The 24183-nt window shown below is 33.0% G+C and overlaps 4 protein-coding genes across 4 annotated transcripts; all 4 read right to left on the bottom strand.

The window, feature by feature from the left end:
* Positions 1-1564: 1564 nt before the first annotated feature.
* LOC145804528 (uncharacterized) lies at positions 1565-3135 on the bottom strand. The gene is made up of 2 exons (XM_082898744.1): positions 2725-3135; positions 1565-2633 (listed from the first exon to the last, which is right to left on the bottom strand). Exons 1-2 carry the CDS (start codon positions 3082-3084, stop codon positions 1716-1718), a joined length of 1278 nt encoding a protein of 425 aa, XP_082754870.1. The 5' UTR covers positions 3085-3135; the 3' UTR covers positions 1565-1715.
* Positions 3136-3207: 72 nt separating this feature from the next.
* Positions 3208-4404, bottom strand: LOC145804529 (serine/threonine-protein phosphatase 7 long form homolog). The gene is made up of 3 exons (XM_082898745.1): positions 4305-4404; positions 3530-4195; positions 3208-3450 (listed from the first exon to the last, which is right to left on the bottom strand). Exons 1-3 carry the CDS (start codon positions 4374-4376, stop codon positions 3223-3225), a joined length of 966 nt encoding a protein of 321 aa, XP_082754871.1. The 5' UTR covers positions 4377-4404; the 3' UTR covers positions 3208-3222.
* A 636-nt stretch (positions 4405-5040) lies between these two features.
* LOC145804527 (uncharacterized) lies at positions 5041-8044 on the bottom strand. The gene is made up of 3 exons (XM_082898743.1): positions 6868-8044; positions 5712-6742; positions 5041-5611 (listed from the first exon to the last, which is right to left on the bottom strand). The coding sequence occupies exons 1-3, from the start codon at positions 7954-7956 to the stop codon at positions 5170-5172; spliced, it is 2562 nt and encodes an 853-aa protein (XP_082754869.1). The 5' UTR covers positions 7957-8044; the 3' UTR covers positions 5041-5169.
* A 5202-nt stretch (positions 8045-13246) lies between these two features.
* Positions 13247-15988, bottom strand: LOC145803602 ((-)-alpha-terpineol synthase-like). Its single transcript, XM_082896917.1, has 5 exons — positions 15866-15988; positions 15511-15775; positions 14327-14705; positions 14011-14229; positions 13247-13901 (listed from the first exon to the last, which is right to left on the bottom strand). Exons 1-5 carry the CDS (start codon positions 15986-15988, stop codon positions 13745-13747), a joined length of 1143 nt encoding a protein of 380 aa, XP_082753043.1. The 3' UTR covers positions 13247-13744.
* Positions 15989-24183: the final 8195 nt, after the last annotated feature.

Below are 24183 nucleotides of genomic sequence, written 5' to 3'. Positions count from 1 at the left end.
AATAATTGTAGGCTATAGAATCACAATGCTATCCCTTCATATTCGAGCAGTGCGTTGTCAAATAAAACAAAATGCAGTGAGTTGTCACATCTGCACATGAAACTATTTTGTCATGCTTACTTTTGTAATACAATAAGTACTCACTTGGAATTGACGATTTCAGTACGTATAAGTGTTTTCGAGAAATTATAAATCAAATCGAAAAATGAAATTTTCTTTGTATTCAAGTAATATTGTTCATAAACTATCATTGTTTTTCTCACCAACATAACAAAATGGTCACCTGCTAGGTAAACACGATTGGAACGTTGGTGCCTATATTTTATCTTATTTTCAGTTAAAGAACTTCACAGTCATCCGATTTTTATTGTCATTACACAATCGTCCATCATATTTTTTTACCAACATAATAGCATTTCTGCTTCTTTTCACAGTCATAATAATGTGACTTAGATGAATTCTGAAATGTGCGGAAAAAACAAAGCATGTAAGTTGCACTGCAGAAGTCACATGCATCACGTAATGTCAAGAAACAAGTCACAACGTATACAAGCATGGCAAAGTAAGAAAGTCACATGCATTACTGCATCACTGCATAAAGTGACATGCAGCATTGCATCACTGCACAAAGTCACATGCCTCCTACGTACTGTGCCCATTGCAATTATGCACAAAGTCACAGGCATCGCTGCATCTTCGGCACAATAGCCGATGCTACAGGCCGTTGATTCGTTCATGACTGCACAAAGTCGAGTCCTGACAGCCGTATCCACTGGATAAGGTCAGTGGCATGCATGTGATCGAACAGGAAATTGCATACACACAGGTACCATGTGTGTATATGGTATAAATATCGTAGCATACCACAACAAAAGTTTTACAGCTATTTCTACCGATATGATCATGACATATACGGTGGTTAATCTATATTCAGCAATGGGTCGCTATTGGGTTGCAGATGGAGATGAATTTCAATACCCATTAAATCCAAATTTGCGTTACTCACGTGCCACCGTCAATACCATGAGAGCTGAGTGGGAATTTCGCAAAACTCGAGCAAACGTTCTCGTTGAGCTATGCCGTGAAGTTAATCTTAAATTTCCTCGCCGGTTAGCCATGCGTATGCCAACTGACACTCCACAGTTGTTGCAAAGGGCATTGCATCGTATCCGCGACGAGGTTAATCGCATGACACAACGTTTGCAGAGGTCTGAACTAATGAAGACCGCAAATGAGCGTGCCGAAGATGGGTTAATGGATGATGCACACCAGTACTACGCCTGGAGCATGGATGTTATGTATGAATCTGATATTGAGATGTCAGATGATGATGATAATGAATGAAATTGTTTGGATGAACGCCCAGGGCATTTCTGTAATGCATGCAATTTGTAATGCTTATCCATGACTTATCAATAAAACGAGATATTTCAATTATTTTTAGCCTTCAACGAACATTTTTTTTATAGCTTCTTTACACATTTTGTTCAAACCAAACGCGTTTGTAATTTATGTTCTCCTAAATTACGGATAATGAGAGAGGGGTAGAGATGTGAAACAGATTTGTGTGATTTATCAATATAAATAAGAATAAAAAATTGTGAAATGATAATTGCGAATAAATAAGTATGACACTTACATCAGCTGTACAAGTTTGACACATACAAACAAAAAAGAAAAAAATAAAAAAACCTATATAGTCCATATCGCAACCGCTAATGCCCTAACCTGCCCCCAGTCCCACAACCCCGACCGTGGATCTCCCTCCTCGGTCTCCTACGGTAGACTCTCTGAATATCTGGCACTCTCTCCCCTGCATGCTGCCCTCCACTGACTGCCTGCGGAGCCTGTGAGTGTGAGTGTGACCCCCCCTCTCCTGCATCTGATGCCCCTGATCCTGCCTGTGCCTGTAGATCATATACTGCTGTGAGCTGTGAAACTCCCACTCCCTCGTCTGGTGCAACTGTATCACGATCTGCAGCTCGACCACGACCTCTGCCTCTGCCCGCACCCCGACCTCGGCCGCGACGTCCCCCACGACCATAACCTCTCCCTCGCGCTCTGGGGGGGGGCTCAATATGGCCCTCATCATCAATGTGTGAGATGTCAGTGAGAACTGCATCATGTGTACTCCTGGGCGCGGTCGAAGTAGTCCCCATAAAAGCAGGTGATAACTGGGTGGGTGGGGTAGCAACATCATGCATGAACGGGGGGGCGGTCGAAGTACTCCCCAGAAAAGTAGGATGTAACTGGGTGGGTGGGGTAATAACATCATGTATGAAGCGGGGCGGTGACCAATCAGGGTCAGGGTCAGCATGCTGGGTAAGATGTACGTGTGGGGAATATGGAGAAATGTATGGGGTATCATGTGGTGGGGTGCCTGAAGTCGAAGGACCTGCTGTGGCTGGCGCTGAACTGGAAGGCACTGACGTGGACGGGACTGATGTGTCTGGAGCAGCTGCTGCAGTGTGTACACCGTAGTCCCCAAAATGCAGACGATCTACCCGATGGGCATGCTGGATCCCCTCGTACAATAACTCTCTGATCTCTACAAGGGCCTGCAGACCAAGCTGTCCATCACGTCTGAAAATAGCATCCTCAGCCAAGTGATATGACCTCCCAGCTCGAACCACCTGTCAAAAAAATAGATATATTAGGCTATAGTTGACTGAAAATAATCAATTATGATATTAACAATTATCGGAGATATAGTACGCTACTCACCAATGACTCGAGAGAAGGCCCAACTCCCTGATATCCGTCCTCGGACAGGTGGCTCGGATTACCGACAAGTAGGTGTGTATGTCGCCGATACCACAACATGTAAGGGTCGGGAGAGGGGAGGACCCCATCGCTCCAGTCAGCCTGTACAATAGTGTCGCGACGGGCATCCCACAACTGTATGTATCGCATATGATGCTGACTCCAGTCAGTGCTGCCTCGGCCACGTCTATCCGTCGCATGCAACCGCCACTCGGTGTCACATCGATCCGGCACGGGCTGGACCCGACCAAACTGTCGGAGGACACGATCAGGGAGATGCCACTCAACCACGTCATAACAAATGAGTGGTACTCTCGCCATCCATATATCCTCACCTAGGCGGCAGTAGTCTGGGAGCGTGTGCAGGACATCAGCATAAGGCTGCCAGATAAACTACAATAACGACAAGTCTATTAAAAATCGGTCATAAACGTATACAGTCCATATGACAATTAAAATTTAGGTATATAAATTTGATACCTCGCCGTCTATCATCCGGTCAAGCTGGTCTCTATACACGACCACTACGTGGGTCGATACGACCTCGTGGCTCATGTCAACCCTCCATCGGCTACCTCGAGGTCCGGCCGGCATCTGCATGTCTCCCTGCCCGATGGGAACCTCACCAGGAGCAACTACTTGCCGCCTAGCCGGGGCAATGCGAATCAATCTCTCCCACGCCCAAATCTGCAATAGTTTGAACGCAATTACAATACTGATATATGCCATACAATATGAATTGACATGTAATAAAATTCTTACTAACCTGTAGCAAGACAAGGGGTCCTCCGATCTGAGTCACACCCACCTGAGTGGCTCGACATAACATCCTATACAAGCATGCCAAAGCCGCGGCGCCCCAGCTGTACTGGCCGATGACGTCAATGTCTCTCAACAGTGGCAAATACATCAGCTTGAGCAGGTTCTGTGACTTATCAGGGAGAAGTACCCCCCCAATAAGCCACAGAATATATGCTCGCGCATGCTGCTGTACTAACTCATCTGCAGCATCATCTGGAAAATCGCCCTGAAAATGCTCCGACAGCCACCTCACCCTCACTCTACCTGCCTGTAAGTCTGCAGGTGTAGGTGCTACTCCCAATAGCTCAGCACATAGCGCTATCCACTGCTCCGTCGTCAATGATGGGTCAAGTCCAGTAACTGCTCGCCCATCAATCCGTAGACCGTATAGGACAGATACGTCCTGCAATGTGACGGTGGCCTCACCGGTCGGGAAATGAAATGTATGAGTCTCTGTGCGCCATCTCTCGACGAGAGCAGTAATGAGTGGGTGGTCCAGTCTGATATGGCCTATACGATATACACCATAGAATCCCGCGCGTAGTAGACACTGCAAGACTCTATGGTGCAATGGACGATCCCACAGGCCGGAATCTCCCCGTCGGCATGCCACCACGGTGCGTGACTGGTCCTGCATAACAGAATGAGTATTTTAAATTATAGCATTATCAAGGAAATGAAAAACAAAATGCAGTGTATTTTCATTGTACGCGTAAAGTCCAACAAACGTTATTGCATACCGGGTCCTCCCATATACTGTCAGCCCGATGTGGATGACTAAAAAGGGGGACCTCATCAGGTAGATGTGCCATGAAGCCTGTACAGTTGAAAAACAAATACATTTTGACAAACTGTATTGGTGAGCATGTAATTTAACTATATCAATTAAGCTGAAATTATTATGTACATGACGACTTGAAAAATAAATGTGGTCGATTATTTTAAAAGTATAAATTTGTGTGCCATTAACTAAAATCAAAAGTTTGCATATTATGTGCCCATTAAATATGATAAACAATTCAACATAACCTATCGTTATCTATGCTTCAGACTAATATAAAAATCTTTTACAAAGTCATTTTACGATATCAGTTACATAAGCTTAATAATGACCAATAACATGTGGATAGTTTTTGTATGTCAATATTTACAAACAAAATGGAATGATCAATTTTTTTTTTTCAAAACTTCATTATTGATTTTGGCATATTTGACATAACGTCATTATTGATTTTGACATATTTGACAAAATTCGTTACATTTATGGCATATTCGACAACTTCATTATTGATTTTGTAATTTTTGTTTTGCAATAAAATAAAAAATTTGTAAATTACGTACATGTAATTCACAAAATTCTGTAATAAACATTTTCAATGAAGTAGAGAATAAAAACTATGATAGTTGTAAATTTCGTCAAGCAAATAAAACAATTACAATATATAAAGAATTAAACAACAGAAATGATATATTACAAATAAAAAATGTTCTATTACATGTATGGCCCCGTTTACAAATAATGAATTACAAAAGAAAATAAAATGATCTATTACAAATAAAGAATTACAAAAAGATCTATTACAATATGTAAGTATTACATAGTCTTCATCGACCAAGTCGCGCCGGACATGTTCGCCTGTCATGACCTGTCTGCTGGCACTCACTGCAACGAGCGGTCAAACGCCTATCTGATATGTCCATCTCATTCGGAATACGAGACATAGATGCACGACCCCGTTTCACTTGTCGCAGACGCAGTACATTAGGCATTAAAGTCCACTGCGGATCAGCCCAATAATCTTGATGCGGTATTGGATTGAATTTAGTTTCCCAAACTCTAATGTATACAGGAAGCCTATATACTGGATCAACGTACTCGAATGGATTGTCACCGCATTCAGACATTACAGCGAGCATATGAGAACATAGATAGTGTCGTATCTCATATTTCCCACAACTGCACGTGGGTTGATTCATCCGCACAATTTGTGTATTGCGACCTCGTCCATGGCGAAAAGATGTTTGCACCTCAAACACGCGGCGTGGCCTATAAAAAAATTATAGTAGAAACTAATGAAGTTCATGTTTTTAGGTGTAGTTAAATTGACAACATAATAACAATAATTTAATTTATATTACAAACTAACCTGTCATATGATATCAACTTGAAAGTATTTGCCCTTGCGATGCCATCCTCAATAGTTTTTTGCATCTGTCTAGGGTATTGGAACTCATTTCGTACATCTAGTTCAGCTTGGGCTCCCATCTCGTCAAAATATTTTACAAGCCGCCGAAATGTAAATTCTACCATAGCTGAGATAGGTAAGTTCCTTGCACCTTTCAAGACGCTATTGAAGCACTCTGCATCATTGCTAGTCAATACCCCCCAGCGATGCCCACCGTCATACGAAAGGGCCCACTCCTCAGGATTCATCTTGTAAACCCAAGTGATGGCTTCTTGGTCAATAGCCTGTATTTGTTGTAAGTAACCATTACACTTTCGTCGTTGATGAGCACTTCCTGCTTTCCATAGAAGTTGTTTCAGCTCCTTATTTCTGAACGTAGTGTTAAAGTTACTACAAACATGTCGAAGGCAGTGCCGATGATATCCAACAAATTGGAGCGAGGGATTCAACCAATGCCGCCTCACAGCAGCTAAAATACTCTCAGCTCGATCGGATATCAAAGTCACTCCCTGTCGGTCCATGACAATATGTTCCTTGATATTTGAAATGAAGAACGACCAAGACTCCAAACTCTCCTTGTCGACAACAGCAAATGCAAGCGGTAGTAGTTTGCCATTGGCGGTGACAATCGTTGCTACAAGCAACACACCAGTGTATTTCCCGTATAAGAATGTACCATCTATGGTTATAACAGGCCTACAATGTCTGAATCCATCGATGACGGGTTTGAAAGACCAAAAAACAAAGTGGAAAACGGGCATAATGGTTGTATTTCCGGTATATCTATGCTTCCATTGCACGATGGTACCAGGATTAGATGTTTGTAATGCATACATGAATTTAGGCAACATCATATATGATTCATCCCAATCTCCGAATACCATTCGAATTGCCTTTGCCCTTGCATGCCACGCCTTCTTGTAATGTATAGTATAGTTCATGGATTTTTTTATGTCTTCGATGACATTCTTAATGGGCATATCAGGTTCGTTCTGCATACAACAATACCTATGAGTCAGATTATTTTGGTGTGAACACTTTAAAGACACAATTTTGGTGTGAACACTTTAAATGAACAATGTGTATATAAATGTAAACATTTATTTTGTATACTCACCGCAACTTGTCCCAAAAGATGAGAAGCAATGTAACTGGAGCTAATATTTGTGTGGTCCCTATTCGTTCGTGGGTATAAACAATGGTGAGGACCCCTATACTGCTTTATTTCAAAAAGCCCATGTCTCTTACTAAGAGATGCACGCAACCACCATCTACAGTCGTGCTTGCAAGCACACACCCAAACGTCTCGCTTGGAGGTTACGACTTTGTACTCTCGATTATTTGTTGCATGGTACAATTTGACAGCATGTACGAGTTGCTTCTTATCAACGAAAACCATCCCTTTGTCCAACTCTGGATTTTCAGCATTCCAGATTCGGTTACGGGGAACGACATCGCGGTTACTAATGTCAAAATCACCACCCATGTGAATGTTTTCAAAGAAAGGGATTTCAGGTCTAGGTGGAATGGGGGCATTCTGAATATCAACGGGAGCGTCGACATCATCTTCTTCATCATCATCATCATCTGATCCGCCCAATAAATTTTCTTCATCACACATTTCATTCTCATCATTGTCTAGGGCGACATCAGGACCGTACATGTCACTATCAGCAAACTGCACAAAATTAACCGTTTCAGCCATATTACCAGCAACTTCAACTGGAGTCGTATGATGGCTATAGGTGGGCACATCTTGGGTGTTATTGTGAAATTCAGTCTCGTATCCACCATGTGAACTTGATTCTCCACCATGGCCATGAAATGTCTGTTGTGTGTAGCCAGCTGCATAACATTCATTTGATTCATACATAGGAGACTGAAATGCTGTCGTGTCAACCCCATGTGTCAGCAATGTAGTGAACGGATGCGATTCCATCTGTGTTACATTCGGAAGATTCTGTACAACCTCTTTCTGAATGTACACTTCCAAACAATTTGGTGGTTCGAAATTTCCACCGATACTTAAAACGGTGTTCAACGCCTCATCGTCATTTATCGGTAATATTTTGTATTTGCTGGTTGCTTGCCACTGGCGATAAGGATATCTACATTTGAAGATCAATCGGACTGTTTCCCCGTAACTTGCGACCTTGGACATAAACATCTCCTCCAAATTGCCAAGTGTGGTGCCAAGTTGCACCATATATATCCCTTTCGGCTCAGCATCATATGACACACCTTCATCGGGATCCCGAATTATGTTTCCCCCCCAGTAAAAGATAATTGGAACAGTTGTCATATACTTACTTCAATGAAACAATAAATATTAAAATATCAACAATATACATATATTGAATTGTACTTGTAAAATAAACATTAAAATTTGCAGAAGCCACAAATAAAAGCAACCCTCTAATTTTTTATCAATTTATATTTTCCAGGGTTGAAGGAACTGTAGAGGTGAAACATTAATTCAATTTCTATTTTGTCAACTATATATTTGTGTCTCAACTTGATTATTACTTTTTATTCAATAATCTTGTTCACTTATTTTTATTCGTATAACAGAACAGCTGAGATTTCATCTATACGTGGAGTTACATATTGTGTCTCATTTACTTCGTATGTGAAGACTCTTATCTTTTCAACGTGAATGTTCTTTGTTGTCATTGCTCTATTGTCTTCATCTAAAAAACACATAACAAGAAGTATACATGTTGTCTTAATTCTTTCGAATTAGTGGCGAAAAATAAAATAGGTTGACAGATATTTAGTAGAGGGTGACGCGATTGATTTGGACAATATAAAATACAGGGTGCAAACATTGAGAGAGATTTTTTTAACCTGGTGATGTAATTGTTCAGATTTATGGAAAATATAAGTTAATTTGATTTGCTCCAACTTGTGCCATTACGGACCTTAATGACAAAGTTATTTCCTATGTGAACTAGTAACCCTCGTCCATTTTGTAGAGGGCATAGAGGCTTTCTTATAAAATTAAAACAACAAACTGATTTTGGATCATTTTGGATTGTTCTGAAAAGTAAGAAAAAAATTAAATTTATTTACTCCTTTTTTTTCTTACACATACAAAAACAACAAAATTATTACAGAGATAATTTATAATGGCCAAAAATTAGAGATAATTAAATTGAAGTTGGTGGTTAAATGTATGGACTACATTTTGGACAGTTATCCATGTGAATCTATCGGGCCATCCGTACCAATTATTTGGTATTACAAAATACATGCTTACCCATCAACGTGCCAAATTTTTTTTTTCCCTTCTTACGTACGAAATTGCTACGGACTATTAATTAAAATAATTTATTACTCTTTTCATGCATATATGTCTGCACACCTCTATGGACAGAATAATTATGATATTTGCTTCCGCCAACCCCTAATTTTGTAAATCTATTTAAGTGGCCTTCGGTAATCTTAGGATTACTGGCCGGTCATACCTATAGTAGCGAGTTTGGGTCGTGATAGAGTGGTATCAGAGCACGAGTTGATTATTTGAAGTGTTTCCATGTTGGATCATTTTGGATCGTTCTGAAAAGTAAGAAAACTTGATTTTGGATCATTTTGGATCGTTCTGAAAAGTAAGAAAAAAATTATATTTATTTACTCCTTTTTTTTCTTACACATACAAAAACAAAAAAATAATTACAGATAATTCAATTGAAGTTGGTGGTTAAATGTATGGACTACATTTTCGATAGTTATCCATGTGAATCTATCGGGCCATCCGTACCAATTATTTGGTATTACAAAACACATGCTTACCCATCAAAGTGCCAATTTTTTTTTTTTTTCCCTTCTTACGTACGAAATTGCTATGGACTATTAATTAAAATAATTTATTACTCTTTTCATGCATATATTGTAACTACTCTAAAATAGCAGCCAAAGTAGATTTTCATTTTCAATGGTAGTGGACAATCACAAAGTGAAAAAGACGATAAGTCAGTTCGTTCAATACCCATTTCAAAAACTTTCTCAAATTTTCTTCAGTTTTATCATAAAATTTTAATTTGTACTAGAATACTATTATATGTATTACAAATTCAGCTCATTAAATGTTTTAATCATATTTTGGCTGCTTGACCCCAAATATGACCCCAAATATAGTGAAATAAACCAAACGAAATTAAACCAAATTTTTTTTTTTTAAATCAAATACAGTCAAATTTAAATATTTTCAGAAACCAATAAAAATATTTCTTTTCAATAAAATAGAGTCAAAATTAAATATTTTGATAAACCAATAAAAATATTTCTTTTTAATAAAATAGAGTCAAAATTAAATATTTTGAGAAACCAATAAAAATATTTCTTTTTAATAAAATATAGTCAAAATTAAATATATGAATTTCGGATTTTTTAATCGCAATTCTTAATTAAAAAAAATTACTTTTAAAACCCTAATTTCCTTTTAATTCCTCTTCACAAGAAAAAAAAAACAATTTCCAATTCAACAAATGTACGTTGGTTTATTCAATATTCAAAATATAGACATTTTCATTCACAAACAAAATTTAAAAATTCTAATTCCTGATTTGAAATTTAAAAATATAAACATTCAAAATATTCAAATTTATTCAATATTCAAAATATTTTTCTTTTGGGTCCAATGCCAGTGGTGCAATACATAGTAATTCATGGGTGGACATTGGAGATTCTTCTTTCTACTAATAAACCCACTTCGCAAAAGTATGAAACAAAGAACTAGCTTGTTGGTCAAGAGTCTTTTTATAGCTATTTTAGCCCAAACATGACATGCCAAACGAAACCTAAGATTCACAAAAATTAAATTTAGAAGGCATAACACTATTTACATACATCCTAAAATTATATATATTACAGCTAAATTAGCTAATTGCCCAATAGAAATCCAGTCTATGATTTTGCATAATGATGAGTAGCTCTTTCACTTGTTCATGAATTCCCTTCATTTGACTTGATTATGATTGTGTTTGAATCATAACTTTGAACACAGATTAAAAATAAAATAAAATAAGAAAAAAAAAAGAAAAGAAAATAAAATAAAATAAAAGAAAATAGAAGAACAAATTAGATTTTATTTTACTCACATTTTTCTTTCTCTTAATTCAAACTCAGTTTTAAGAGATTGATTGACTTGACAAATGAGACACTTTCTTAATCAAAGTTGTATTAGATTTATCATTGCAGAATTGATTGTAAAAAGAGAAAAAAATACTCTCTTTTTTTCTTTTTTTTCGGCTGAAGGTTAGATTTGATTTCAAGTTTTTGGTACACCTATTAAAAGACTTGTGAATTAAGTTAATGTGGTCATTTAATGTTGTACCCGAGCCTTGGATTTACCAAGAGAAATAAATAAATTCACCTCATTTTCTTTTTGTCAAGATAAAGAAACATAATCTTAGGGTGTTGTCATTTACTGCATTCCAACAAAAAAATCAAGATTGAGATCTGAGTCGATTTTTTGATATGAGTCGATTTTTTGACAAAAAGGGTTTGTTTGGATATGAGTCGATTTTTTTACTATTTAATTTGGGGCTAAAAAATGTCGTTAGTGATATGTTTTTTTGACTTTTATGAGAGAAAAAATAAAATATTTATGATTTAGATATAACATTTTGTCTTATATGAATAAAATAACTTATTTTATCTTATATGACTATTTCTTTGACTTGAAACCTTGAAATTTGTTTATGTTCATTTTATTTTTTATTTTATTTTTGGGTAGCCCTATTAATATTTTGGTTTTGTTGTAACGGTCCATGAAATTTTGGGATGATCAAATTATATTAAATCTAGCATTTAGTGAATCTTATCACGTTTTCAAGAGATGAGGATATGTAAAATATTTTGATCCTCCATGTAATTCTCTCTCCCTTAAATTAATCAGAGTATACATATGTGACAAAACTTTCCTATTTTTTTTTTTAAAATTTTAATTTAATTTGTTTTTTGGGGTAGGTCATCCATATGTGATCCTAACACATTCAAAACCCAATAAACAAAACCCCTAAATAGTCCCAAAGAAACATGGATCCTTTGTCTCTTGGGTATCACAATGCAGGTCTCGAGTCTTGACCTCTACAATTTCTCCCAAATTAATGACATTTACATGCTTTGATTTCTATTTTAACTATCTTCATTTGTATAGGAGAATGTAAAACATAAATAGAAATAAATATGATGAAACTTAGATATTTTTGTACATAGACAAAAATGTTCTCACATTTGAAATAATGAAATTAACTAATTTATAAAAAAAAACATAACAAAATAAAATGATAGTATCCTCTTGAATAAAAAAACAAAAAACATTAATATTTCATTATAAATAAAATATAAATTTATAAATCATTTAAATAATATTACTTTCTTTATTTGGAAGCTCATTTAACTTGAAACAATTCTTTGAAATAGATTATTGAATTTCACTTACAATTAGATTTTAATCTATTAATTTTATAATATTAGAACCAAAAGAAAATAAAATCCATTCATGCTATAATATTACAAAAAAAATAAAGCATTTCAATTTATTCCAAAAAATAAAAAACCAAATAAATAAAAATACTTTATTTACAAATTATATAATGACAGTATATGTTTCAAATTAAAAATACTTTATTTTGATAAACCAATAAAAATTTCAGAAAAATTCAAAAACTAACCATGATTCCAAAAAATTCAATTTCATTTCAAAACCCTAACATTGACAGAAAAACCCTAACCCGTATGCCAAAAAATTCCAAACCCTAATTTCATAACCACAATGATAAAAACCCTAACACATTTAATAATTCACAAGTAAAACCCTAACATTGACAAAAAAATACAACACAAAACAAACACAAAAAGTAAATACATAAAATTAGGGTTAATGTCATACCACGGAGAGAGACAGACAGCAGAGACAGAGAGCGAGAGCGAGCTGAGATGGAGCGAGAGCAGAGAGAGAGAGAGCGAGCGAGAGCAGAGAGAGGGAGAGCGAGCGAGAGCAGAGAGCAGAGAGAGCCAAAAACCTAAGTCGTATGCAAATGAGGGGGGTGAGGGGGGGGGTTTGTTCGTATATATGAGGAGTTTGAAAACGCTGATACAAAAAGCGATTTCATTTAAATGAAATCGCTATTACAAATAGCGTTTTTTGGCAAAAAAAATTTGTACTGAAATCGCTATTAGAGATAGCGTTTTTTCCGGGGACAATTTTTTCTTAAAATCGCTATTACGAATAGCGTTTTTATTTTAAAAAAAGCGCTGTTAGGAAAAGCGTTTTTAACAAACCCTAGAAGCGCTATTTGTAATAGCGACTTATTAATCAAAGTCGCTATTTGTAAACGCGATTTTACTGTTCACCTACTTTTACGCTCCTAACAGTGAAAGCGCGAATAGTAATAGCGTTTTAACCTAGTTTTGGAAATCCGTCAGAAGTTGGCCTAGTTTTGGAAATACGATACAAAAATGGCTTATATTGGGAAATGGCCCCAAAAGGCTGAGTGTGTGAGCCAATAAACACAATGGTGGGTGTTGGGAAGTCCACCCACCCTCCCTTGTGTCTATTTTTTTTTTTTTTTTGTAATTTATTTATTTATTTTTTATTGGATAAATTACAAATACACTCTATGAGGTTTGCTTAAAATATGAATTGTTCTCTGTGATTTAGAAAATTACAAATACTTCACTGTCATAATTTTTTATTTAACAGAATTAATTGAAAAAGTGAAATTTCTAACTGTTCACCCATATAATAATAAAATTATCTGAATTATTAATTGAAATAAAATTTTAATATTATTAAAAACTGTTAATTAACTTGATGATTTATTAATAAAATGACATATTTATTATGAAATTAGAAACCTTAGCGGGTATAATGTAATTTCTAGAACCACAAGGGGTAATTTATAATTTAAGTAAACCTCAGGGGTGTGTTTATAATTTATCCTTTTTTATTTGTAGTGAAGTTGGAAAGAAAAAAAAAAAAAAAAAGTTCATAAAGCAAATGATACCACTTTCTTTAGGTGTAAAATGATGTGTAATTCTTGTTCCTTGAGTGCATCATAAGCCATTTCATTAATAGAGTTGAATAAAGCGAGGAAGCATATCTTCATATAGTCTGGAAGTTGTTCCATTGCACTGATATCCCACCTAAAAGTTAAAAAGAAAAAAGAAGTATTTTCATGTTAAAGATATATAGCTAAGAAGCATGCAAATTAATGCAGATGATATTGACACAACCATTCTCCCATCAACCAACCTCTCAATGGCATTGGTAAATAGTTCAAGTTCCTCCAATGAACCATACACATCATAGATATCATCTATTATTGTTATCAGTGTGTAGACCTTCGTGGACATTCTCCTAAAGTATCCAAATTGAGGCTCAAAATTCACTTCCAGAGTGCCTAAAAAACACTCCATCAACCTATCTCTAGCAAAGCTCAACTTTTTTCCCAAACATGTACTCCTCCACCACCTATATTCATAACAAGGAAAAGAATAAGGTATATGAAATACTACATACATATATATGGTGACTTATATACATAATGAAAATTGGGAACATTTCTGACCTTGAAATTTGTTTTACTTCTTGCTGGTGAATTGCTTGCACCATGTTGAAATCTAATTTCGCAAGCTCAAGCAATATAGAATTCATATCTTGTCTTCTCTCATACACATCAATGAACCATCTTGCCTCTAGCCTTAGCACCCTCCAATGTAGGGGAAGCTCCAAGGAATGTCTAACTAGCATGGCGAGATTTTGATCAATATCCTTCTTCTTGAGGTTTTCTTTGAGATTCCTAGTTGTGAAATCCCTGGCCTCATCTAATAAACTTTCACCATCAATTGAAAGATATGAGGCTTCATACAAATATAGTAGTCCCTTTGTATCCTCACAAAGACAAGACCTCAAATTCCCCATCTCGTCCATAAATTTTTTAAAAACATCTGCAATTCAAGCTAACTATTAATTAGTATATACTAGGGACTATGAGCTCAAATACAATATATATATATATATATATATTTTTCTAATTGTGAATTGAATCATGCACTATTTTTCTCGATATATGAATCATGCACTATTATTCTAATTGTGAATTGAATATGAATCATGCACTATTTTTCTCGATATATATATATATATATATATTGTATTTGAGTTCTCGATCTCTACTGGACACATAAAGATATAGCATCAATGTTCAATCATTTTAAGTTTTTTTGCTTCTCATTTATTTATTTATATTTATTATTATTATTATTTTCTTTTTTTTCATTTTCTTTTTTGGGCGGTGGTGTGTGTTCCTCTTTAAATTTTGAGTTAATTACACTTAGCACCCCTACATTTTCACTATCCTCTCATTTTGGCTTTGACTTTTAATTGTGACAATTAGCCTCATATATTGTAAGTCAAGTTAAGGCTAATGGAATTTGTCATGTGCTTTAAATGTTACATTTTTTTTTTTTCGTCTCATTAAAACTCTTATACTTTCATCAAATTCTCATTTTGGTCCTTATACTTTCTCTAAAATCTTACTTTGATCCCTTCATTTTTAGTTTTCATCAACTTTAATAACGGTAGATAGGCGAAAGGATTGACACTGCAATTTGACTTAAAAGTGTAAGGAATGGACTGTTATAATTGAAAGTAAATGAATTAAAGTGAGATTAGGGTGAAAGTGAAGAGTTGCTAAGTGTAATTAACCCTTAAATTTTTGACATATATGGAGTGAGGAAATCATTGAAGTACCTTGAGGGACATTGTACCCATGTTGTCTTAAAAGCCTAAATTTGAGAGCTGTAGCATGCAAATCCTCATTGTTGCACTTATCATTCATGTTGTATATTCTCTCAAGTACTCTCTCTATCTCATCCTTGAAGTGATAGAACACTCCAAGCCTTTGCAAGTCATCAACCATCTCAAGTGCATCCAATGGATCCTCATCCGCTACTTTCTCAAGCATTATCTTCACATCTTCCTTCAACTTTGCAGCCCTTTTTTCGTATACATCTCCCTACAAAAATAATTTTTTGTTAGCAATTACCATTGATTTGCATCCACTAATCAAGCAGAGTATATATAACGATAGGAAATATATATATACCACATATTTACTGTTAAGTGACTGCACATAGTCATAGTCCCAAATGGGAGGTTGGTAGTTGGCTGATCGTCTGATGATCTTTTGATTGCAAGGTCCATCAGTAACAAGAAGGCTAAGAGCCATTGCACGGAATTTCGAACAAACTTAAGCTTGCTTTGATTGTCTGGCTAACTCTGATGACAACCCACACTTAAATAACATGCATGCCCATATCAATTTTGAAAAAAAAAATAATAATAAAAGGAGAAATTACGGTAGTATTTGGTATAATTTTAAAATTATAATTTGATAATAGAGTTGTATTTTGAGTTTGTGAGTTTTGGAATTATGATTTGAAAAGAGAAAATTTGTTTGGTTATGAGTTTTGAAAAGAGTTTTGAATTTTTTATGTGACATATGAAATGAGAAAAGTTGTTTGGTTATGAATTTTGAAAAGAGTTTTCAAAACTTAATTAAAAAACTTATAAGTCATAACCAAACACACAACTCAAAACTCTATTGAAAATTCTATTCAAAACTCATAATCAAATTCTTTTTAAAATTCAATTCAAAAAAATGTCATTTTGGTCTAAAAAAATTTTCTATATTTAAAAAATATCAAAAAAAAATATAATTTTTTTTTCTTTCAAATAACAGGTGGCTATTGGCAAAAATATATATATATATATATATATTGTTCAGGTCAACCGGCTGGACATCGGAGAGAATGTCCGAGCAAACAATCGGATAGACCAAAATTCAAAAATGGTCTGTTTTACCAAACATGTTTTCAAAATATATTTTGAAATTTGTTTGAAATCATGATTTGAAAATTCAAGCTAAACATAGTATTAGAATATAAGGGTAAAATTGATTTTTAAAAATTCTACCAAACACAGCCTACAATTTGTACTTCAGTAATTTATGCTCAATCTCAACCCTAGATATTTTGATTGTCCTAGACAACTACTAAATTTCGAGTCAGTTGGGCCCAATTACATAACACCGTTTTGAAAATTGATGGAGGGATTCAAGTAAATAGTCAAAAAAATTGATGGAGGGATTCAAGTGAATAGCCAAATTATAGAGATATTAAGTTCTCGTTTGGCATGTGTCTGTTTTAGTTTAAAAGTCAAAAAATTATTTAAAAAATCAAAAAGTTTATAACCTATACCAAAAAGTCGAAGATTTCTTTCTTTTTTTTCTACTTTTTGTACATCTTTTCGTAAAAAATAAAAAAAAAAATTTCCAAATATATTAATTTTTTTTACCTCATATTTTAGTCAAAAAGTCAAAAAATTATTAAAATAGTATGTTTCTAAACAAGGCCTAAGACTATAGTAGAGAGATTAAAGTGAGATTTTAATAAAAAATATAAAAGTGATAATTAGAATTACATAAGTGATTGGTAGCTCGAAAGAGAGGCCCCCGAATCCCCCCGAATTCAAAAACGACATCGTTTCGTCGTTTTGATTTTTTTTTTTTCAGAAGAAGAAAATCAGAAGAAGAAGAATAAGAGGAGGAAGAAGAACTGGAAGAAGAAGAACTGAAGGAGCCAACAAAATCGGGCTCGAGGCGAAGGCGGGGTGGGGGGCAGAGGCAAAGGCAGGGGGCAGAGGCGGGGTCTGTGAGGCGGAGGCGACGACAGGGCTGCGACGAGCTGCTACGACGAGCTACAACGAGGCGACGGCGGGCGACGATCGGGCGGAGGCAATGGTGGGCAGAGGCCTGTCGCAGCTGCCATCTCCTCCTCTTCCTCTCTCTTCTCTTTCTCTCTCTCTCTTTCTCTTTCTCTTTCTCTTCTAAATTTCGGGCTGTTCGGGGGGACAAATTTGTGGGGAAAAATCATTTTTCTTAGAATTAATACTATCATGTTGTTGCTCTTCGTTTGTTGTCGAAATGACATTGTACAAATAAGCTCAATTACAACTCGACTTGAAATCAAAGAAGCTAAACAAGACAATTAAAAAGTTTTGTAAATAAAGTAGAATACATTCTGTTTGGTTTTCATTTCTCAAATTTTCTTTTCAGAAAATTTTACTTTTTCGTTTTTTGTATTTTTTGTTTTCACTGAATTTTTTTAATATTTAAGCAATTTCTTTAATTTTTAAACGCACCTAACATAAATATACTTAAAAGGTATAATATTTGTGAAAAAAATCTTTAAAAAATTTACTAAATACTAAATATACAAAAAAAATACAAAAAATCAATACATTTTTTTTATATATTTTTCTGTATTTATTAATTATTTAAAATATTTTTTTCACAAATATTTTAATATTTTGATATATTTCAGTAAGTTATATCTATAAAAAAAATTACTTAAAATTTTAACAATATTGACTAAAAATATAAAAAATAAAAAAACTCAATTTAAAAAAAATTAAAATCAAACATATTGGACGTAAAATGTAAGGGCAATTGTACCCCAGTGATATTTGGGATTCTTATTTATGGGTCAGTGTTGGAAGTGTTTTAGAATTTCAATAGAGCTGCAAAAGCTGAAACTTTAATTACAAAGGAGAGGGAACTTTCTATCGTCTCTCACGTGCTAACTCTAACTTTCCCTCAAAACTCACGTTTTCCGTTTCTTTCTCCGCTCCTCTCTTCTCTCTCCTCTCTTCTCTCTCTTTCTTGTCTTCTCTCTCCTCTTTCTTGTCTCACGCTCTCTCCTCTGACTCCTTCCATTTGACTTATGCTAGGAATTTTAAATAATTTACTAAATTTTATATCAAATTTTTTAAGAGTGCAAGATTCATACATTTATATATTATTTGGGATATATAACATTTTTTTTATTTTAATAAATGTATATAATTTTTGGATAAAGTACCAATAAATTTTAAAATGTGATATTATAAACGGTGTAGTTTTTCATTTTTCTTATGAATCCAAAGGTTTTATTAAAATGAAAATTACACAAAAAGATAGTCACTTACATGTTTAAGTTTAATTTTTTAGAGATAAAAGTGAATTTATTTAAATCAAAATTACACATTTGGACAATCCACAATATAGAGGTTTTGGATTTTTTTTTTCTTTTGAAACAAATCTCACATTATGAACAAAAATGTAACACTGTAATGTAACACTCCAATAACATAACACACTAAAAAAACTCATTTGTGCACTTTTTTTAAACGTAACAACGTAACACTAAAAAAAAAAAACTTATTAGTATATTTTTTTCAAATGTAACGCAAAAAAAAAAAAAAAAAAAAAAAAAAACTTCTTAGTGAACTGTTTCCGAACGTAACACTCTAATCAATTTAATCTCAAACGTAACACTCCAACATAACGCACACAAAAATACTAAGAAATTCCTTAATGTACTTTTTCCGAACAAAACATTCACAATTTAAAATTATACATTTGTTTAAAACTTACTAAGAAATTTTTGTACTTCTTTTAGAATGATTTGAAGAATCTCACATACTTTTGGAATGATTTGAAGAATCTCACATATATTCATAATATAATCATAACTTGTTCAAAGATCAAGCAATATATTCTCATTTTATAAATAAAATTATTTAAATAATTGTTTAGAACTAGTTTTGCTATCACATAAGAACACACTTGTTGCATCAACTCCAATGGTGCTAAGCAAAATGCTTTGTAAAGGTACAGAAAAATACTCTTTTTACCTTACCTAACTAGTTTAATTAGTATATACTCTAACCATAACTAACCAATGAAACTAACTTAACTACTTTTTAAAAGAAAAATACTATAAACACAAGTAAAAAAATATAATTTTATTTATGACATGTTGTATATGCACCTATTGTTGACGTGGTTATTGGTGTTACATTTATAAATATTTATTTATTTTAAATATATTATTAAATTATTTTTTAAAAATATTTTTACTCGATTATATTTTTAAACAATCATATTCTTTTAACAGTAATATTTTCAAACGATCAAATTGGCTGGAGCAAAAAACAAACAACAAATATGAAGCAAGCAAAAATGCAGAAAGATGGAGATAGCAAGTAGATACAGGCAAATAGCGAGAAGACCTTTTGCTAGCTACTTGTGGAGAGCTAAAATGAAAATAAACAAAATGTCTCTTGTGATGCAAAGTTTTTTTTGGAGGAAGACAAAAACAAAGTAAAAATGCCTCATATAACCCTTTTGTCTCCTCCCTTGGAGCTACTCCAAGGCTGTTAGGCAAAAATGCCTTGTAAAAGTATACGAAAAATACTTTTTTTTATTTTGCTTAACTAGTTTAGTTGGTATGTATTCTAAGTATACTCTTTATTTTAGCTAATCAGTAAAACTAACTTAATTAATTTTTAAAAGAAAAATACTATAAACATAAATAAAAAAAAATATGATCTTTTTTATGACATATTGCGTATACACCTACTGTTAGCGTAGTTGTTGACAAACATTTACAAATATTTATTTTTTTTAAATATATTATTAAATTAATTTTTTTTAAAAATATTTTATATGATTATATTTTTTTAACGATAATATTTTCAAACAATCAAATGAGCTGGAGCAAAGAAGAAACAACAAATATGGAGCAAGTATATATAGAAGCAACAAAGATGGAGGTAGCAAGCAGATATGGGCAACTACAATAAAAAACACATTTGGCGACCCAAAAATTGGTCGTCAAAAGTACAAATTTCGTCGCCAAAAGAATCAGCGACCAATATACAATTTGTCACCAAAGGCCTGTCACTAAAAGTATTGGCGACGAAATCAGAAATTGTCACCGTATGTAGACATTTAGCGACAAGCAAAATTGTTTGCCAAAAATCATATATTTTGTTGCTATAAAATTACAATTTGTTGCTAAAAGGTTAAAATTTGGATAGGCTATGTAGTTTTAGCGACAAATAAATGCGTCGCCAAAAGTGCTATTTAACGAAAAAATTAATTTGGTCACTAAAAATCACATTTTTAGCGACGAGTAAGTTTTGGTTGCTAAAAGTTCTTGGAACCAAGAACTTTTAGCGACAAAGACAATATGTTGTCGGCAAATATAGCTACCAAAATACCACCTGTCACTAAAAATTCAGTACACAAATTTTGATTTCAATAATTTTCCTGTTCAAAATAATCCAAAACACCTGTTTTCCTGTGCACAATATATACACAAATGTAATGTAAATAATTATACACCTATGCAAGACATTCATACTAATTCAAAATTAATAGCTATAAAAAATCCCAATAAACATAATTACAATTCTCTGACAATCTAAAACATGCATACCAAATACTTACAAACTACTAACATCAAACCCATAAATACATTACCATATGGTGGGAAGACCCTTTGCATGGCAATAAATGCTAGCCATTTGTAAAGAGCCAAAATGAAAATGGACAAAATGCCTCTTGTGATGCAAAGCTCTTTGAAGGAAAATCAAAACAACTTCACTAGCAAAAATGCCTCATATAGTCCTTTTACCTCCTCCCTTGGAGTTGCTCTTAGTAAATGGTTAACAACTTATGAATATATACAGGATACTAATAAAATACTTGAGTGTATACTACAAATAACGAATTATATATATGTATATATTTAAACGGTTTTGTTCGGTTCCAAACTTGAACCATAAATATAAAACCACAGAACAAACCGTGAAGTATAGTTCATCTATTTTAAGAAGTAGGACCGAACAATGTATAAAAAAAACTAAATCAAATAGTGTCGTTTGGTTTGAATCATATCGGTTTGAGATTTTTTTGGTTTTTATACTCAACCCTAATAATTTTCATAAGATTCTATACCTTTTATGAGGTGAAAATAATTTTTTTAATTTAAAATATTTTTTTTATGTTTATTTTTTCCAAATAAATTATAAATTAGTTTGACAAAAAAAAACATTAAAAAATAATACAACATGTGTGAGGGTGCAAATCCAATTTGTGCAAGGATGTAAGTCCAATTTGTGTCCGAATGCAATATATGCGTGGTACAAATCTAACCGATGCATAGGTGCAAGTCCAATATTTACTTTTTTATCTATCGAATGTTCCTTCTTTCTATCTCTCATATTAAAATAGAAGTAATATATCCAAATTTTTTTAACAATTTAATATCAAAACATAATTTAAAAATTGTATAAATTATATTTATTATATATTTAAAAATTGTATGGTTGTCACATTTGTTACTTGTGCTAGATATATATTGGACTTACACCTGACACGGATTGAACTTGCACTAAATACATATACTAGACTTGCATTAGGCACAGATTAGACATGCAACTATGCATAAGTTAGAGTTGCACCATACACATATTGGACTTGTACCATGCATATATTGTATTATTTTTTAATTTTTTGTCAAGTTAATTTATAATTTATTTTGCAAAATATAAACATCAAAAAATATTTTAAATTTAATTTCTTTGTTTTGGCAAGCATTTTAGATATTTTTATAATTATGAAGCTATTAAAATCAAAAATAAAAAATTAAAACCTATGCACGAGTTTATAAAACTTATTAACCATGGATTTTGCTATAAAAAAAATAATAAAAAAAAATTATAAGTAGCACAAATTTTTGATAATTTTTGCTCTAACGGGTTCATGATATTACTAACAGAGTTTAAAGTTATCATAAACTCGTTACTTAGATAGAAAATCAAAACAAGTTAATTTTGGGGGATTTTATTTGCACCCAAAAAAATTATTTCAAATTTTCAGTATTTTCTATTAAATTATTTAAGGTTATAATTTATTCTTGATACACCTTATATTTTCCACAAATTACTCTTTAAGTTAAAATCATAATTTGTGGTAGATCCAAATAATAAACAAATCCATTCAAAAAAAGAAATTTATTGACACAACACTAACTCTAAATTACAGTATTTTGAAAAACTCTTAAGCATCGATTACATATTTTGATAGTTTGCAAGTGTGTATATATATATAAATGTAAGTACATGTGTGTGTTTATCTATGCATGGGTCTATACGTATTTGTACGTATAGCATTTATCTATACGAATTAAAAGTGAAGAGTGTTTGGTTAAGTCGTTATCACCATAGGCTGATCTTGTCTTTTTGTTAATTGAATGCTTATTTGTTGATTCTATTGTTTGATTTTATTTAAACTTTTTTCATTTACAAGTAACAATATAATAAGAAACAATAATATTAATGATAATAATGAGTTATTGATGATGATAATGAGTTTTGATGAGGTGGATTGAAGTTTTGGAGTGAGAAAGAAGATAAAAAAAAAATTAAAATTGGTAAAATAAGATGAAAAGACTTAAATATGAAAGAAACGTATAAGTGATTACGTGTACCATGAGATTTAATGTGTATTGTCTTTATTTTAAGATTTAATGTATATTCTCCTTATTAGTAAATTTACATTAACGTATAATAAAAACTAAAATTTTAATTAGATGTACAAAGTTAGGGAAACTTACTGATAAGTCACATACACAAAGTTCAAAAACCACCTAATCCTAAAACAAAACACTTGCACCAATTAGGCATATATATTTTTAATTGTTACCAAAAAATCCTATTTAAAAAAAAAAATTCTTTCTTAAAGACACTACTTCATCCCACCATCGCCAGACTTTTGTTAGATGGTCATTGGAAACTCACCGGGAAGTCGCCAGAACGTCACTAGAAATTTGCCAAATTTGCCAGAAATTTACCAGACTTTTCTCAGTTTATCACCGGAATATCGTCAGAATGTTCTGAACGTCACTGGAAGTCATCGGAATGTCTAGAATGTTCGCTGGATGTCAAGAATATTGCCAGAGACTCACCAGGATGTCTAGAATATTACCCCCCCAAAAAAAAAAGAATAAACTGAGAAATTAAAGTAACAAAAACATAGCAAAATATGTTAAATATTGATAAATTGAAAGAAGAACAAAAAACCTAAGAACAACAAATAACAACAATTGAAAAAAAATATATATATATATATATGTTATTTGCAATTTTTGTAAGGTTTAAGCAAATAATTTTCAATTGATCAAACTGAAAAGCAAGTTTTGAAACTGTAAAATATTACAATGTCAAAGTATGATTCTATTAAGTATTTATCCTTATTAATCAAATTTAAAAATATGTTATGAAATTACAAAATTTTACAGTTCTAAAGAAAGTTATGAAACTGCAAAATTTTATAGTTCTAAAGAATGATTCATTTCAACACCAAAAAAATTAAAACTGTAAAATTTTACAGTTTTCACCACCTGTGATTAAAACTCGAAAATAATTTGTTCAAAACTTGAAAATTTTCTCTATTATAACAGGAAAATAGAAGTGTGTAGTATAGAAAAATATTAAAACTGAGCGATCGAAAGAAAGAGACAGATATAAAGAGAC

The sequence above is a fragment of the Camellia sinensis genome, chromosome 12 (genome assembly GCF_055761805.1).
Source record: "Camellia sinensis isolate YWXY chromosome 12, ASM5576180v1, whole genome shotgun sequence".
Taxonomy (NCBI): domain Eukaryota; kingdom Viridiplantae; phylum Streptophyta; class Magnoliopsida; order Ericales; family Theaceae; genus Camellia; species Camellia sinensis.
The sequence above is the reverse complement of the archived record's forward strand: the minus strand, read 5'-3'. Positions and strand labels throughout refer to the sequence as shown.

Coding starts and splice junctions, on each gene's coding strand:
- LOC145804528 (XM_082898744.1), bottom strand. CDS start 3,084: ATGGCGAGAGTACCACTCATTTGTTATGACGTGGTTGAGTGGCATCTC. Junction 2,634..2,724: donor GGCCTTCTCTCGAGTCATTG/GTGAGTAGCGTA, acceptor TTTTTTTGACAG/GTGGTTCGAGCTGGGAGGTC.
- LOC145804529 (XM_082898745.1), bottom strand. CDS start 4,376: ATGGCACATCTACCTGATGAGGTCCCCCTTTTTAGTCATCCACATCGG. Junction 4,196..4,304: donor ACAGTATATGGGAGGACCCG/GTATGCAATAAC, acceptor TCTGTTATGCAG/GACCAGTCACGCACCGTGGT. Junction 3,451..3,529: donor GACCCCTTGTCTTGCTACAG/GTTAGTAAGAAT, acceptor AAACTATTGCAG/ATTTGGGCGTGGGAGAGATT.
- LOC145804527 (XM_082898743.1), bottom strand. CDS start 7,956: ATGGTGCAACTTGGCACCACACTTGGCAATTTGGAGGAGATGTTTATG. Junction 6,743..6,867: donor ATCTTTTGGGACAAGTTGCG/GTGAGTATACAA, acceptor TGTTGTATGCAG/AACGAACCTGATATGCCCAT. Junction 5,612..5,711: donor AAGTTGATATCATATGACAG/GTTAGTTTGTAA, acceptor ATTTTTTTATAG/GCCACGCCGCGTGTTTGAGG.
- LOC145803602 (XM_082896917.1), bottom strand. CDS start 15,988: ATGGCTCTTAGCCTTCTTGTTACTGATGGACCTTGCAATCAAAAGATC. Junction 14,706..15,510: donor TGGGTACAATGTCCCTCAAG/GTACTTCAATGA, acceptor CTTGAATTGCAG/ATGTTTTTAAAAAATTTATG. Junction 14,230..14,326: donor GAAGTAAAACAAATTTCAAG/GTCAGAAATGTT, acceptor TTATGAATATAG/GTGGTGGAGGAGTACATGTT.